Genomic DNA, 16,606 nt, shown 5'->3' with positions numbered 1-16,606 from the left:
CTCCCATATCCACAATGATGTTCTTAGACCCCCCCACCAGGACATGGAAAGGCCCATCGTAGGGGGGCCGCAGCGGGGTACGATGGCCCTCATGGCGGATGAAGACATACTTGGCTGACGGTAAATCCTTGGGAACGTAGGACTGGGGGAGGCCATGGTGAGACGTTGGAATGGGAACGAAAGCGTCGGCAATGTCATGGTCGCTGCCCTTAAGGCTGGCCCTGAGCGCAGCTTTCATGTCACAATGAAACCGCTTGCAAAGTCCGTTGCTCTGTGGGTTATAGGCCGTGGTACGGTGGACCTTCATCCCCAGGACCTTGGCGACCGCAGTCCAAAGCTCCGATGTGAACTGCGGACCTTGGTCCGAGGAGAGGTCGGACGGTGTATCGAAACGGGCCACCCTCCCTGGCTGACTGCCTCCCATGGGTTATGCTTGGCCTTCGCTCCGCCCCCAAGGAAGATCTTCAGGCCTGTTCGACCGAGCTGGTGTACGGCCAGCCTCTGTGCGTCCCGGGGGAGTTTCTTCCAGATGACATGGCCCCGTGGTCGGTTGCCTCCCATTGTGCTGTGTCCCAGGACATTGCCGACGCTTTCGTTCCCATTCCAACGTCTCACCATGGCCTCCCCCAGTCCTACGTTCCCAAGGATTTACCTTCAGCCAAGTATGGCTTCATCCGCCATGAGGGCCATCGTACCCCGCTGCGGCCCCCCTACGATGGGCCTTTCCATGTCCTGGTGGGGGGGTCTAAGAACATCATTGTGGATATGGGAGGCAAGCCTGAGCAGGTGGCTATAGACCGTCTTAAGCTCATGTGGATATTGGCGAACCGCTTCAGCTGGCCCAGCCCCCACTACGAGGGCGCCGCCCTGTGGCAGCCTCGGCCCCTGGCACTTCCCCTGTCCCTTGCACTTCCCCTGCCCCTGCTCAGACTTCGGCCCAAGTCTCGGCCCTACCCCTTGCCCTTTGCCCCTCTCCTGTTAAGCGCAGCCGTTATGGCCGCCTGGTCCGCCCGCCTACACGTTGACTTTTCTAGGGACTGTTATGTGCTGGACTGTTCTGTTTTGCACTAGTGGGTGAAAGACACAATTCACCAAGAGACTGTAACTTTAAGGGAGACGTTTACGGGGTACTACTTCCGGGTTTACGTTGTTGTGGCAGTTTTACCTCACTCGCTGTACTGTGTTGTATAAATATAAAAAGTGGAGGGTAAAGCTGACTCGACGCATCTCCGTCTCTTGTCTCCTCACTTATCACACTCCACAGTTTAAAAATTATATGGGTTCCCTCATTTATTTTAAATAAAAGTCTGATCAAATTTAAGTGCACAGAATGTAATACTATTAATAAATGATAAGGCTTATATGATATATACAGTTACACACGTTCTCAGGAAAATGGAAAATGAGTCAATCAGCTAGAAAATAGTAAAAACTACAGGTCTAAAGCCAGAGCTTCAGTTTGAAAGTGGGTAATGGGTTTCAATGGGACCTAAAAGGGCCCTAAAATGCTGAAAGTTAGTATTTTTTTCTACACAGCTAATGTAGACTTAATATAGGATCTGTAGTTACATTTCCAAAATGTAACTACAGATAAAAAGATACACTACTGCCAGATATCATGGCTTCAGCATAATCACAGCCAAAATGAAAGGAAAAGGAAATTAAGACCCCTTTAGGTCCCTAATGAGGCACAAGGCTTAAATTATACATAAATATAAGTGCCACTGCAAAGAAGATGCAATGCATCTTGGTTTGGGAAATCTTTTGGATTGTGGTTAATGTTTAAATACAGTAAAATGCATATTGGATTGAGATATGTAAACAATCATCATATATTGTTGTTTTCAGTCAACGTAATTAAAATAGTCACACTGACTGTTGGCTTCTATTCTCAAGCGAAAAGTATTGTGAACGTTATATAGACAGTATATCTACAGTAGTTTAACATTTCATCAAAAAACTCACTTTGCTTTGTGCCTGATGTGTTTTTTCCCCAAAAACATGCAGTTGCTTTGCTAAAAAACATTCAAATCAGAATAAGAATAAGAAAAAAAGTTTACTGCCATGTAGGTTTGTACATACAGTACAAGGTAACTATTTAAAAACAATGAACTCAAATAAAGTATGTGCAGAATATAGATAATTCAGAAATGTTTTGAAGTAATTTTGCAATACTACATTATTTTAATCCAATTCTATGTTTAATATAGTACAGTAATAATATAGTATAATTTCCTGTCACCTAGGCTGAGACCCCAGCCTTGGCAGTTTCAATTGACAGCACAGATGGTACATGAGGATGGGTCTGATGGTCTGGTCTCTGATGCCATAGATTAGAGCACTCAGACATCTTGGGAGAAGGATAATACACACATAAAGAATACTCTGGATACGAAATATTGATACTCTGTCTACGATTTTGGAGATGGCAATAATCAGTGGGTCATTTACAGTTGACAGGAGACTGAGGCATAGCTGCACCAGATGCAGCAGCAGTGTGTTACGAGTCTTATGGGCTGAAGCTTTGTTTGTGGAGGCCGACCTGGCGGCTATCATCACTCCAATATAGGAGCAAGTTATTGTCACACCAGCTGATAGAAACAGGAAACAAGTGTAGGCCTTGTCATAATGATCAGACATCGGGCCAAGAAACATAGCTATGTCAGCACAAAAGTTTTTCATCTGCAGGCTCTCCAGTTCTTCAAATGGAAACTCTAACAGCAAAACAACTTGAATGAGAACATTTAGTGAACTGAAGGCCCAAACTGCAATGATAGCCACCCCTGTGTTTCTGATGGTGATGATGGTAGCGTGCCTCAGTGGGTAGCACACAGCTACATATCTCTCCAGAGACATCAACCCCAGTGTGAGAGGAGAGATATCATTTGTGAGAACAGCAAACATGGTGATAACACCACATACAGGATAAGTCAGCCATACTCTACTAACAGACAGAAGATACAGTAACTGGGCTAGTGCCATCTGTACAGTGTCTGCAAAAAGTAAGTTATATAGAAGAATGTAACGGGAGGTTTCTCTAAACACAGATTTACTCCTCAAAGTGAACAGCATGATCCCATTAATGAAGAGAAACACACAGCATGGCACTGTAATTGGAGCAGAAAACAACACAAGTTCCAGTACTCCCCGGTATTGCAGTCCAACAGTGATGTTGGTCTGAGATCGAATTGCAAATGACATATTAGAGAGGTATGTACGGGACCCCTGTGAAAATAAGAGTTTCAACCTGTTATACAGTAAATTTGACTAACTGGAAAGCAAATTTAAGATCTCAGAAAAACAAAAAACAAAAAAAACAATTACACAGAAGCACAATTAAACAGTTCTTACTCTTAGAACAGTTTGAAACACAAAACTAGGCAGAAATGTCTATTGAGTTCACATGCAACAAAGAAAATGATTCACATACATGTTCCCTGTGCCGACAGTTAGCAGGTTAGAGGCTGTGCTTGTTCCATGTGAGTGGAACAGGTCTGCAGGGTTTGCCTGGCCTTATATGTATTTTAAGATCTCAATCCTTATTCCCACATCATGTGATACCATGACATGTAAGTATAGTAACTAGACAGTAATGTTGAACACTGATGGGTGATGTAATCCTTTACATTTCTCTCTCAATACTCTAGTCATTGTATATTCTGTTGCCGAAAGTTTTACTACAGAAGCCCTGTCCAGCCCTCACTAAGGTGGATATGAATCAGTCTGCCACTGTCTGTGTTTAAGTGTATCTCATTGAAGACCTTAACAAGAGGTATCTCAGTGCTTCAGTGTGGTCAAAATCCTGAATGGAAGACCCCAAATCAGCTGTTTGGTGCCAAGAATTTGTTCAGCTGTTGAAAAAAAGCTTTTTCAATTATTTTATTTAAAATGGGCCAATAATTAGTCATTAGTGATGTGTCTACATTATTCTTTTGAATGTTAATCCAGAATGCAATTGCATGGGATCTTCCATCTTTTATTGAACTTTCAAAATATCACCTACCTAAATGGTAAATGGTAAATGGACTGTACTTTTATAGCGCCTTTCTAGTCTTTTCAACCACTCAAAGCGCTTTACACTACAACTCATTCACCGCATTCACGCACATTCATACACTGATGGCAGGGGCTACCACGCAGGGTGCCAACCTGCACATCAGGAGGAAGTTAACCATTCACACGCATTCATACACCATTGGCACAGCAACGGGAGCAACTAGGGGTTAAGTGTCTTGCCCAAGGACACATCGACATGTAGACTGGAGGAGCCGGGAATCGAACCGCCAATCTTCCAATTGGAGGACGACCGCTCTACTCTCTCTAAAACAGTTTTCTCATTTCTCCAACGACCCCCTGAAACCTTGCTTGACATCCTTGTGACAATGCATCATAACAGAAGGAAGGACAGTTATTTGTGGGTCCAAAAGGATTCATGAGGTCAGCCAGGCAAAGACTCCCCACCCAAATCAAAAACGCCTGGGAAGCAGATCTGGGAACAGACTTATCTAATGAACAGTGGAACCGTAGTATAGACCTGGTCCATTCCTCCTCCACAGACAGACAGACAGACAGACAGAAGATATAGATATACTTTATTGATCCCACAAGGGAAATTATTGCATCACAGCAGCTTAGTCAACTATAATCAAGAAAGAAAAAAAGAAGCTTATTACAAAAAAAGACAAAAACACACAAATGACAATAAATTAATAGGCAGAATTTCAGGTCTGCATAGCAAACACTAAGTATTGAATAGTTACAGTATGTGCAATATATACATAAAGAACAGTAATAGTAGTAGTACAGAAAAAGAGTAATAATAAGGTGCACAAGACAAGATGGCAGTGAATAATATATATACTGTATACAATGAAAGTCTGATTAAAATATCCTAAGGTTTAGACCAGTGATAATTCAGGCCTTGTGAGTTAGTTTGTTGCAGATGGCGTTCACAACCGAGGACTGGTAGAAGATCTCCAGCATGTTGTTGCATACATTGAAAGATCAGAAAATAGCCTCTGCTCATCCCTTTCTTGTACATTGATAGATAGATAGATAGATAGATAGATAGATAGATAGATAGATAGTTAGATAGATAGATAGATAGTTAGTTAGTTAGATAGATAAATAGATAGATAGATAGATAGATAGTTAGTTAGATAGATAGATAGATAGATAGATAGATAGATAGTTAGTTAGATAGATAGATAGATAGATAGATAGATAGATAGATAGATAGATAGATAGATAGATAGATAGATAGATAGATAGATAGATAGATAGATAGATAGATAGATAGATATTATTGTCCTTTCCAGGATAATTATTTTCACATTCTGTACAGCCACAAGAAATTACACAGACAACTTCACAGGTTACAAGAACAAACATCAATACCACAAACATATACCCGCCACCATACTTTTTTTTTTTTTTGTAGAAAGATTTGTACACAGTGTCTGTGTTGGTTCTTCATATTTTACTGTACATTTTTGATTTGTAAATGCAGAAATATAGCTAACCAGACAATCACAGCAAACAATCAAAACAAATTAGATGTTATAAGTAAGATTAATGAAATTCTTTCAATCTTGAAATAATAAGAGCCACTGCTTGTCCAGAAATTAACATTGAGATGAAGATGTCTTCATTCACTGTTTAATGGCAGCATGACCTCTGTTCTTCCTCTTCTGCTCATTGTTCTAATTGTCATATCAATTTATTACAGATTAAACAGCAAACCAGATTATTTTATTTTGTTTTAACAGAAGTATTTATATTAAATAAAACAATGGTCTCAAAATGATTCTCATATGCCAAAATATACATTAAAACAATGTTGTTTGTTGCCACTTTTCTACTCTTTATTGTGGCCTCAAAGAGATCCTGTACTAACATGTTTCCAAAGGAAGAGGTGGGGGAGATAAAACCAACAGTACTCATTCTGTACAAAAATTCAATTTACATCACCCCACTGTCCTGTTTATCTTGTACTTAAAGACTAACTTGGAAGATGGCCACTTGATTTTAAATCAGACCTCATAATAGCTTCAGCTAAAATAAAGAATGCATCATTCTACAGAATGAAGACTGTAGATTGTGTCATCTAGGTCCCCCTTTGACATGTAATTGCATTATGAAGGGATCACAAGGGATTACAGTGACCAACAACTGTAAAAATGGGCATGTGAGTATTGTTTTAAGGCAGAATTTAAGATACATTGCATGTGTCTTAAGGTGAGACCTCAGCCTTGGCTCTCAGTTTCAGTCTACAGCATAAATGGTATACAAGGATGGGTCTGATGGTTTGGTCTCTGATACCACAGATGAGAGCACTTAGACATCTGGGGAGGAGTATAATACACACATAAACAACAATTTGAATTCGTATGAGGGTCAATGACGTATAAGGATTTAGAACAGCTCAATTGTAGAATAATAAAAACCAGCATATCTAATGCAGTAGTTCAAACATTCAGAATGTTGTGTACCTGAAGCTCCATATTATACATTTGAAATTAAGTGATTTTAGTGGGTTTTTCAAGATTAATTGGCACTGGCTTTTAAAAAGAGTCATGTGGTGCGACCACAATTCATCTTGAAATAAATTAATTTACTTAACACGCTTCACATCTTTTTTTACAAGTTTTCAGTAATATAAAGTGTTTGGAAACAAAGTATTTGCATTTTTTTTTTAAAATCTTTGTAAATGATGGTCTTTTATTTATATAAGACATTTCAAGATGAATCATGGTCGCACCAAATGACTTTTTTTTCAGGCCAATGCCAATTAATCTTGAAAAACCCCCATTAAAATCACTTTCAAATTGTAATATGAATTGTCAGGTACACAACATTCTGAATGTTTGAACTACTGCATTAGATATGCTTGTTTTTATTATTTAAAATTGAGTTGTTGAAAATCCTTATACGTCATTGACCCATGAATACTGTCAAGTCTAAGACCTTTGAGATAACTATGAGAAATGGGTTGTGTATAGTTGAGGAGAGACTGAGGCCCAGCTGCACCAGATGCAGCAGCAATGTATTACGAGCTTTACCAGCTGAAGCTTTGTCTGTGGAGGCTGACCTGGCTGCTATCATCACACCAATATAAGAGGAAATGATTGCTACACTAGCTGATATAAACACAAAATAAGTGTAGGCTTTGTTATAATGATGAGACATTGGACCAAGCAGCATGTTTTCTTTAGCACAAAAACCTTTCATTTGTTCAATCTCCAGGTCGTCAAATGGAAATTCTAACAGCAAAATAACTTGGATGAAAACATTTAGAGAACAGAATGTCCAAACTACACCAATCGCCACCCCTGTGTTTCTGATGGTGATGATGGTAGCGTGCCTCAGTGGGTAGCACACAGCTACATACCTCTCCAGAGACATCACTACCAGCGTGAGGGGAGAGATTTCAGTTATAACATTGGTGAGCATGACAAGAAAACCACATATGGGATAGCTAATGTAGACTTAATATAGGATCTGTAGTTACATTTCCAAAATGTAACTACAGAAAAAAAGATACACCATTGCCATATATCATGGCTTCAGCATAATCACAGCCAAAATGAAAGGAAAAGGAAATTAAGACCCCTTTAGGTCCCTAATGAGGCACAAGGCTTAAATTATACATAAATATAAGTGCCACTGCAAAGAAGATGCAATGCATCTTGGTTTGGGAAATCTATTGGATTGTGGTTAATGTTTAAATACAGTAAAATGCATATTGGATTGAGATATGTAAACAATCATCATATATTGTTGTCTTCAGTCAACATAATTAAAATAGTCACACTGACTGTTGGCTTCTATTCTCAAGCGAAAAGTATTGTGAACGTTATATAGACAGTATATCTACAGTAGTTTAACATTTCATCAAAAAACTCACTTTGCTTTGTGCCTGATGTGTTTTTTCCACAAAAACATGCAGTTGCTTTGCTAAAAAACATTCAAATCAGAATAAGAATAAGAAAAAAAGTTTACTGCCAGGTAGGTTTGTACATACAGTACAAGGGATTTATCTTGGTGTTATTGTGCATAACAATAAAAAGGTAAGGCAAAACACATTTCTAAAGTTTTCCTGCTGGACACAAAATGTCAGTGTTCAGCGTTGCACTAGAGGCTTCAAGTTTTCACATCACATTTGTGTAAGTTGCATAATGGACCACAATTGGCTTAAGACCAGTTGTCATGTCACAAATCTTGCTCAGAGTCAACACTTTAAAAACTCATATTTATTTATACTTAGAGCACAGAGAAACTTTCAGCAGATGAACATAAAAACAAACTGCACATACATCGTTCTGCACAGGAAAGCTCAAATATCCAACTAAAGGAACAAGAAGAGCAACACATCTTTGACTGGAGGGGGACTTTAAGCTTTTGCAATATATACAAATAATAAAAATAACTTCTGCATATTGTAACTGCCAACTATTTAAAAACAATGAACTCAAATAAAGTATGTGCAGAATATAGATAATTCAGAAATTATTTGAAGTAATTTTGCAATACTACATTATTTTATTCCAATTCTATGTTTAATATAGTACAATAATAATATAGTATAATTTCCTGTCACCTAGGCTGAGACCCCAGCCGTGGCAGTTTCAATCGACAGCACAGATGGTACATGAGGATGGGTCTGATGGTCTGGTCTCTGATGCCATAGATTAGAGCACTCAGACATCTTGGGAGAAGGATAATACACACATAAAGAATACTCTGGATACGAAATATTGATACTCTGTCTACGATTTTGGAGATGGCAATAATCAGTGGGTCATTTACAGTTGACAGGAGACTGAGGCATAGCTGCACCAGATGCAGCAGCAGTGTGTTACGAGTCTTATGGGCTGAAGCTTTGTTTGTGGAGGCCGACCTGGCGGCTATCATCACTCCAATATAGGAGCAAGTTATTGTCACACCAGCTGATAGAAAGAGAAAGCAAGCATAGGCTTTGTCAAAGTGATCAGACATTGGGCCAAGAGACATAGCTATGTCAGAACAAAGGTTTTTCATCTGCAGGCTCTCCAGTTCTTCAAATGGAAACTCTGACAGCAAAAGAACTCGAGTGAGAACATTTAGTGAACTGAAGGCCCAAACTGCAATGATAGCCACCCCTGTGTTTCTGATGGTGATGATGGTAGCGTGCCTCAGTGGGTAGCACACAGCTACATATCTCTCCAGAGACATCAACCCCAGTGTGAGAGGAGAGATATCATTTGTGAGAACAGCAAACATGGTGATAACACCACATACAGGATAAGTCAGCCATACTCTACAAGCAGATAGAAGATACATCAACTGGGCTAGTGCCATCTGTACAGTGTCTGCAAAAAGTAAGTTATATAGAAGAATGTAACGGGAGGTTTCTCTAAACACAGATTTACTCCTCAAAGTGAACAGCATGATCCCATTAATGAAGAGAAACACACAGCATGGCACTGTAATTGGAGCAGAAAACAACACAAGTTCCAGTACTCCCCGGTATTGCAGTCCAACAGTGATGTTGGTCTGAGATCGAATTGCAAATGACATATTAGAGAGGCATTTACGGGACCCCTGTGAAAATGAGAGTTTCAACCTGTTACACAGTAAATTTGACTAACTGGAAAGCAAATTTAAGATCTCAAAAAACAAAAGAAAACAAACAATGAAAAACAACAATTACACAGAAGCACAATTAAACAGTTCTTACTCTTATAACAGTTTGAAACACAAAACCAGGCAGAAATGTCTATTGAGTTCACATGCAAAATAGAAAATGATTCACATACATGTTCCCTGTGCCGACAGTTAGCAGGTTGGAGGCTGTGCTTGTTCCATGTGGGTGGAACAGGTCTGCAGGGTTTGCCTGGCCTTATATGTATTTTAAGATCTCAATCCTTATTCCCACATCATGTGATACCATGACATGTAATTATAGTAACTAGACAGTAATGTTGAACACTGATGGGTGATGTAATCCTTTACATTTCTCTCTCAATATTCTAGTCATTGTATATTCTGTTGCCGAAAGTTTTAGTACAGTAGCCCTGTCCAGCCCTCAGTAAGGTGGATATGAATCAGTCTGCCACTGTCTGTGTTTAAGTGTATCTCATTGAAGACCTTAACAAGAGGTGTCTCAGTGCTTCAGTGTGGTCAAAATCCTGAATGGAAGACCCCAAATCAGCTGTAATAAATAATGCCTTGTTGATGCCAGAGGTCAGAGGAGAATGGCCAGACTGGTTTGAGCTGATAGAAAGGCAACAGTAACTCAAATAACCACTCGTTACAACCGAGGTATGCAGATGAGCATCTCTGAACGCACAACACGTCGAACTTTGAGGCGGATGGGCTACAGCAGCAGAAGACCACACCGGGTGCCACTCCTGTCAGCTAAGAACAGGAAACTGAGGCTACAATTCGCACAGGCTCACTAAAATTGGACAATAGAAGATTGGAAAAAGGTTGCCTGGTTTGATGAGTCTCGATTTCTGCTGCGACATTCGGATGGTAGGGTCAGAATTTGGCGTAAACAACATGAAAGCATGGATCCATCCTGCCTTGTATCAACGGTTCAGGCTGGTGGTGGTGGTGCAATGGTGTGGGGGATATTTTCTTGGCACACTTTGGGCCCCTTAGTACCAATTGAGCATTGTGTCAACGCCACAGCCTACCTGAGTATTGTTGCTGACCATGTCCATCCCTTTATGACCACAGTGTACCCATCTTCTGATGGCTACTTCCAGCAGGATAACGCGCCATGTCATAACGCGCCATGTCATAAAGCGCGAATCATCTCAGACTGGTTTCTTGAACATGACAGTGAGTTCACTGTGCTCAAATGGCCTCCACAGTCACCAGATCTCAATCCAATAGAGCACCTTTGGGTTGTGGTGGAACGGGAGATTCGCATCATGGATGTGCAGCCGACAAATCTGCAGCAACTGCGTGATGCTATCATGTCAATATGGACCAAACTCTCTGAGGAATGTTTCTAGTACCTTGTTGAATCTATGCCACGAAGGATTAAGGCAGTTCTGAATGCAAAAGGGGGTCCAACCTGGTACTAGCAAGGTGTACCTAATAAAGTGGCCGGTGAGTGTATATGCAGCCGTTAAGGGATGATTCCTCATGGAGTTCAAGCGCCAAAGACTTTGACATTACTAAGATTTTGTTCATTACATATTTACAATAAATATCTTTCTATTCACTAGTCTCTCCTGATTGAAATGCTTTAACACAGTGGGGGTGCCAACGCCAAAGGCTCAGCAAAACGAAGTATGGTCGCTTGCCAAAACATTTGAACTAAACTCCACATTTGCTGCATCATGACATCACTCGACAGGGCACGCTGGCCAGTAACATACATGCTACATGCCGTTGCGGGTGGATTACTTTGGAACATGGTCACCCTGATTGACTGATTAACTTTTAAAACTCTCCTCACAACTAGCACACTGCTTCTCATTTTACTCACAATGTTATTAATTTGTTTGAACCATGATATCGTATTGTTGACTCTACAGCTGACAGGAGACACGGAGTCACAATCAGCTTAATTTATAAAGTATGTTTACTGTGTATGTTTAGTAGTAGTAATTTGTTTATTGGGAGCATGTACAGTCTGACTGCCCCTGCCTGGCCAATCTTAAATATATTAGTTTTGGTGTGTTTAAGGGTTAATATCATATTCTATTGTGTTAATTAAGGTGTCCAGGAGAATGTGGGTGTGGCCGCCAACCAGATTTGAAGCAACTGCTCCTATAGGATTAAAGGCCAACTCCCAGCATTGTTCAGCCTCTCTCTCTCTCTCTGCCCCACACACTTGAATCTGGTTTCGGTACTCAACAATCACCTTTTCAAATGTTCAAGTACAGACTTAGAATACTGAATTTGGTTCAGTAATGGTAACATAATATTAATAATAATATTAATAATATTAAGGACCTGCATGGACATGGGATCTTCCTATCTTTTATTGAACTTTCATCAAAATATCACCTACCTAACTCTCTTTAAAACATGTTTTTCTCATTTCTCCAACAACCCCCTGAAACCTTGCTTGACATCCTTTTGACAATGCATCATAACCAAAGGAAGGACAGTTATTTGTGGGTCCAAAATGAGTCATGAGGTCGGCCAGTCAAAGTCTCCCCACCCAAATCAAAAACGCCTGGGAAGCAGATCTGGGAACAGACTTATCTAATGAACAGTGGAACCGTATTATAGACCTGGTCCATTCCTCCTCCACAGACAGACAGACAGAAGATATAGATATACTTTATTGATCCCACAAGGGAAATTATTGCATCACAGCAGCTTAGTCAACTATAATCAAGAACAAATAATAATAGCTTATTACAAAAAATGACTAAAACACACAAATGACAATAAATTAATAGGCAGAATTTCAGGTCTGCATAGCAAACACTAAGTATTGAATAGTTACAGTATGTGCAATATATACATAAAGAACAGTAATAGTAGTAGTACAGAAAAAGAGTAATAATAAGGGGCAAAAGACAAGATGGCAGCGAATAATATATATACTGTATACAATGAAAGTCTGATTAAAATATCCCAAGGTTTAGACCAGTGATAATTCAGGCCTTGTGAGTTAGTTTGTTGCAGATGGCGTTCACAACCGAGGACTGGTAGAAGATCTCCAGCATGTTGTTGCATACATTGAAAGATCAGAAAATAGCCTCTGCTCATCCCTTTCTTGTAGATAGATAGATAGATAGATAGATAGTTAGTTAGTTAGTTAGATAGTTAGTTAGTTAGTTAGATAGATAGATAGATAGATAGATAGATAGATAGATAGATAGATAGATAGATAGATAGATAGATAGATAGATAGATAGATAGATAGATAGATATTATTGTCCTTTCCAGGAAAATTATTTTCACATTCTGTACAGCCACAAGAAATTACACAGACAACTTCACAGGTTACAAGAACAAACATCAATACCACAAACATATACCCGCCACCATACTTTTTTTTTTTTTTTTTAGATAGATTTGTACACAGTGTCTGTGTTGGTTCTTCAAATTTTCTGTACTTTTTTAATTTGTAAATGCAGAAATATAGCTAACCAGACAATCACAGCAAACAATCAAAACAAATTAGATGTTATAAGTAAGATTAATGAAATTCTTTCAATCTTGAAATAATAAGAGCCATTGCTTGTTCAGAAATTAACATTGAGATGAAGATGTCTTCATTCACTGTTTAATGGCAGCATGACCTCTGTTCTTCCTCTTCTACTCATTGTTCTAATTGTCATATCAATCTATTACAGATTAAACAGCAAACCAGATAATTTTATTTAGAAGTATTTATATTCCATTGAACATCAACATCTTCAAGTGCAGCAATCCCATTTGACATTTTGAAGATAAATTCTTCTAACTCCATATTGCATATTTAAATAAAATAATGGTCCTAAAACTATTCTCATATGCCAAAATATACATTAAAACAATGTTGTTTTTCTACTCTTTATTGTGGCCTCAAAGAGATCCTGTACCAACATGTTTCCAAAGGAAGAGGTGGGGGAGATAAAACCAACAGTACTCATTCTGTACAAAAATTCAATTTACATCACCCCACTGTCCTGTTTATCTTGTACTTAAAGACTAACTTGGAAGATGGCCACTTGATTTTAAATCAGACCTCATAATAGCTTCAGCTAAAATAAAGAATGCATTATTCAACAGAATAAAGACTGTAGATTGTGTCATCTAGGTCCCCCTTTAACATGTAATTGCATTATGAAGGGATCACAAGGGATTACAGTGACCAACAACTGTAAAAATGGGCATGTGAGTATTGTTTTAAAACAGAATTTAAGATACATTGCATGTGTCTTAAGGTGAGACCTCAGCCTTGGCTCTCAGTTTCAGTCTACAACATAAATGGTATACAAGGATGGGTCTGATGGTTTGGTCTCTGATACCATAGATGAGAGCACTTAGACATCTGGGGAGGAGCATAATACACACATAAAGGACAATTTGGATGCGGACAATCATTATCCTGTCAAGGACTTTTGAGACAGCTACAAGCAATGGGTTGTGTATAGCTGACGAGAGACTGAGGCCCAGCTGCACCAGATGCAGCAGCAATGTATTACGAGCTTTATCGGCAGAAGCTTTGTTTGTGGAGGCCGACCTGGCTGCTATCATCACACCAATATAGGAGCAAGTTATTATCACACCAGCTGACAGAAACAGAAAGCAAGCATAGCCTTTGTTATAATGATCAGACATTGGGCCAAGAAACATGGCTATGTCAGAGCAAAAGTCTTTCATCTGCAGGCTCTCCAGTTCTTCAAATGGAAAATCTAACAGCAAAAGAACTTGGATGAAAACATTTAAGGAACAGAATGTCCAAATTACACCGATCGCCACCCCTGTGTTTCTGGTGGTGATGATGGTAGCGTGCCTCAGTGGGTAGCACACAGCTACATACCTCTCCAGAGACATCACTACCAGCGTGAGAGGAGAGATTTCAGTTATAACATTGGCGAGCATGATGAGAAAACCGCATACAGGATAAGTCAGTCTTAATCTACAAACAGCCAGAATATACATTAACTGACCCTGTGCCATCAGTACAGTGTCTGCAAAAAGGAGGTTATACAGAAGAATGTAACGGGAGGTCTCACGAAACACAGGTTTACTCCTCAAGGTGAATAGCATGATCACATTAATGAAGAGGAACACACAGCATGGTATGATAGTCAGAGTGGAAAATATTGCTCTTTCTAGTAACCCCCGTCCAATAGTGGTGGTGGTCTGAGACTGAGAAGCATTTGACATTTTAAAAAAGCATCTAACAGACATACAAAATATTAATCTGTTGATGAGGACTGCAAAAACAAGTATTCCTTTTTCCATTCCTAGCACAGTGAAGATATATCATCTTTACAGAAGAGAATGCCACTGAGTTCACATGCAAAATCCAAATTCATCCACATACTTGTTAGGTTAGAGAATATGCTTATTTCCCCATGAGCAGAGCTGGTCTGCAGGGTTTGTCTTCCCTCACATATTGTTTATAAGCTTTGTCTTCACACCCACTTCACATAACACAGTCACATGTCAGCATTGTTAACAAATGATTCATGACTGATGTAATACCACATCAATACACTTATGCATGTCATCATGTCAGCAGCATCTATCATACATGGAGTAATTATGGGGCAATGTAGTGTTGATTATATTGATTATATATAAATGCTCCACCGAGGTTATCAGGTTGGCATCCTCCTTCCTTGTTTTTTTGCTCATGTGTTAGTACACTACAGTCAAGGTCTATAACAGCATGTCTTTATCAAAAAGGAAAGTATAAAAAAAGGAAAGCCTGCTTTTAAATATTTAAAGGGTGTCTGTCCCTCAGACCAAATCTGGGAGATGGTTCCACGGGAGAGGAGCCTGATAACTGAAGGCTTTGCCCCCATTGTACTTATGGAGACTATAGGAACAACAAGCAAATCTGCATCCTGGGAGCACTGTGTTCTAGTGGGGTAACAGGGTATTATGAGCTCTTTAAGATATGATGGTGGCTGACCATTAAGGGCTTTGCAAGTGAAGAGAGGGATTTTAATACATGCCAGAGATGTCTCTGTGGTGCAGTGTGTTATAGAGTGCTGTTAAACAAAAGTTTGGTGGTTCGAGCCCACCCAAAGTTGGAGTGGGTTCCAATTTCTGCCATATAGCCCTTTTACAAGTTTTTCATAAGTCACGTAACTGAGGATTAAAAATATAGGCCACACTAACTTGACAATTACATAGAGATGCCTCTATGGTGCGATAGGTTAGTGTGTTGTGTTGTTAAACGAAAGGTTCAACCCCAGCTTGGGTCATTTTTGGCAATACGCATAATTGGGGATTGAAAAAATAGGCCACACCAACTCAACAACATGTCAGAGATGTATCTGTTGTTAGCACGTTCTGTTGTGCTTTGAGCTCAGGGTCGTATTAAGTTCTATTATCTGCAATATTTCCCTTCGAGTGCACCCAGGATCGTAGTGAGTTCCAATTTCTTCCATACTGACCATTTAAAAGTTTTCGGTAATGCATGTAATTGGCGACTGAAAATTAGACAGGCCAGATATCTCTCTATTGGCGCTTTTCCACTATACAGTTCTAGCATGACTCGACTCGACTCGGCTCGGTACGGTTCCAGGAACACGGCTGCGTGAAACTGCCTTGACTTCGTTTTATATGCGACACAAACACAAAAACAATGGAGGACATGGAGGCGATGGTGTACCTGCTGCTGTATGAGGCTTTCTGTCACACACAAAGCAAGAGAAGAGAAACGAATCGCTGTAACGTTGTTGTTGGTATTTAAAAGTGCCGGGTTTAATTCTTGTGTGGGACGGCTCATGACTCTTCCAGTGACTCTCTGACCAATCAGTGGAAGGCAGTCTGTTGACATCATACTTAGTATTGACTCAACTCTCTTAGAATACTAAAAAAGTACCAGGTACCAGGTACTATTCCTGATGGAAAAGAAAAAAAAACAGAGTCGAGTCGTGCTAGAACTGTATAGTGGAAAAGCGCCAATAGAGAGATATCTGGCCTT

At 39.7% G+C, this 16,606-nt stretch overlaps 4 protein-coding genes across 4 annotated transcripts; all 4 read right to left on the bottom strand.

The window, feature by feature from the left end:
• Positions 1 to 2,238: 2,238 nt before the first annotated feature.
• Positions 2,239 to 4,543, bottom strand: LOC133993616 (odorant receptor 131-2-like). Its single transcript, XM_062432602.1, has 2 exons — positions 4,523 to 4,543; positions 2,239 to 3,177 (listed from the first exon to the last, which is right to left on the bottom strand). The coding sequence occupies exons 1-2, from the start codon at positions 4,541 to 4,543 to the stop codon at positions 2,239 to 2,241; spliced, it is 960 nt and encodes a 319-aa protein (XP_062288586.1).
• A 1,689-nt stretch (positions 4,544 to 6,232) lies between these two features.
• On the bottom strand, positions 6,233 to 7,452 carry LOC133993615 (odorant receptor 131-2-like). Its single transcript, XM_062432601.1, has 2 exons — positions 6,961 to 7,452; positions 6,233 to 6,406 (listed from the first exon to the last, which is right to left on the bottom strand). The coding sequence occupies exons 1-2, from the start codon at positions 7,450 to 7,452 to the stop codon at positions 6,233 to 6,235; spliced, it is 666 nt and encodes a 221-aa protein (XP_062288585.1).
• Positions 7,453 to 8,595: 1,143 nt separating this feature from the next.
• On the bottom strand, positions 8,596 to 10,700 carry LOC133993614 (odorant receptor 131-2-like). Its single transcript, XM_062432600.1, has 2 exons — positions 10,680 to 10,700; positions 8,596 to 9,534 (listed from the first exon to the last, which is right to left on the bottom strand). The coding sequence occupies exons 1-2, from the start codon at positions 10,698 to 10,700 to the stop codon at positions 8,596 to 8,598; spliced, it is 960 nt and encodes a 319-aa protein (XP_062288584.1).
• A 3,178-nt stretch (positions 10,701 to 13,878) lies between these two features.
• On the bottom strand, positions 13,879 to 14,838 carry LOC133993612 (odorant receptor 131-2-like). The gene has a single exon (XM_062432599.1). The coding sequence runs from the start codon at positions 14,830 to 14,832 to the stop codon at positions 13,879 to 13,881; it is 954 nt and encodes a 317-aa protein (XP_062288583.1). The 5' UTR covers positions 14,833 to 14,838.
• Positions 14,839 to 16,606: the final 1,768 nt, after the last annotated feature.

The sequence above is a fragment of the Scomber scombrus genome, chromosome 14, assembly GCF_963691925.1.
Source record: "Scomber scombrus chromosome 14, fScoSco1.1, whole genome shotgun sequence".
In the NCBI taxonomy this organism is placed as follows: domain Eukaryota; kingdom Metazoa; phylum Chordata; class Actinopteri; order Scombriformes; family Scombridae; genus Scomber; species Scomber scombrus.
This window is presented reverse-complemented; position numbering and strand designations above follow the sequence as displayed.

Bases quoted from the DNA above. Each gene is read 5' to 3' on its own strand.
- LOC133993616 (XM_062432602.1), bottom strand. From the start codon at position 4,543: ATGGACCAGGTCTATACTACG. The intron at 3,178-4,522 runs GTTCCACTGTTC...ATTCGATCTCAG, and splicing joins TGGACCAGGTCTATACTACG to ACCAACATCACTGTTGGACT.
- LOC133993615 (XM_062432601.1), bottom strand. From the start codon at position 7,452: ATGCTCACCAATGTTATAACTGAAATCTCTCCCCTCACGCTGGTAGTG. The intron at 6,407-6,960 runs GACTTGACAGTA...CTAAATCCTTAT, and splicing joins TAGTTATCTCAAAGGTCTTA to ACGTCATTGACCCTCATACG.
- LOC133993614 (XM_062432600.1), bottom strand. From the start codon at position 10,700: ATGGTCAGCAACAATACTCAG. The intron at 9,535-10,679 runs GTAGGCTGTGGC...ATTCGATCTCAG, and splicing joins TGGTCAGCAACAATACTCAG to ACCAACATCACTGTTGGACT.
- LOC133993612 (XM_062432599.1), bottom strand. From the start codon at position 14,832: ATGTCAAATGCTTCTCAGTCTCAGACCACCACCACTATTGGACGGGGG.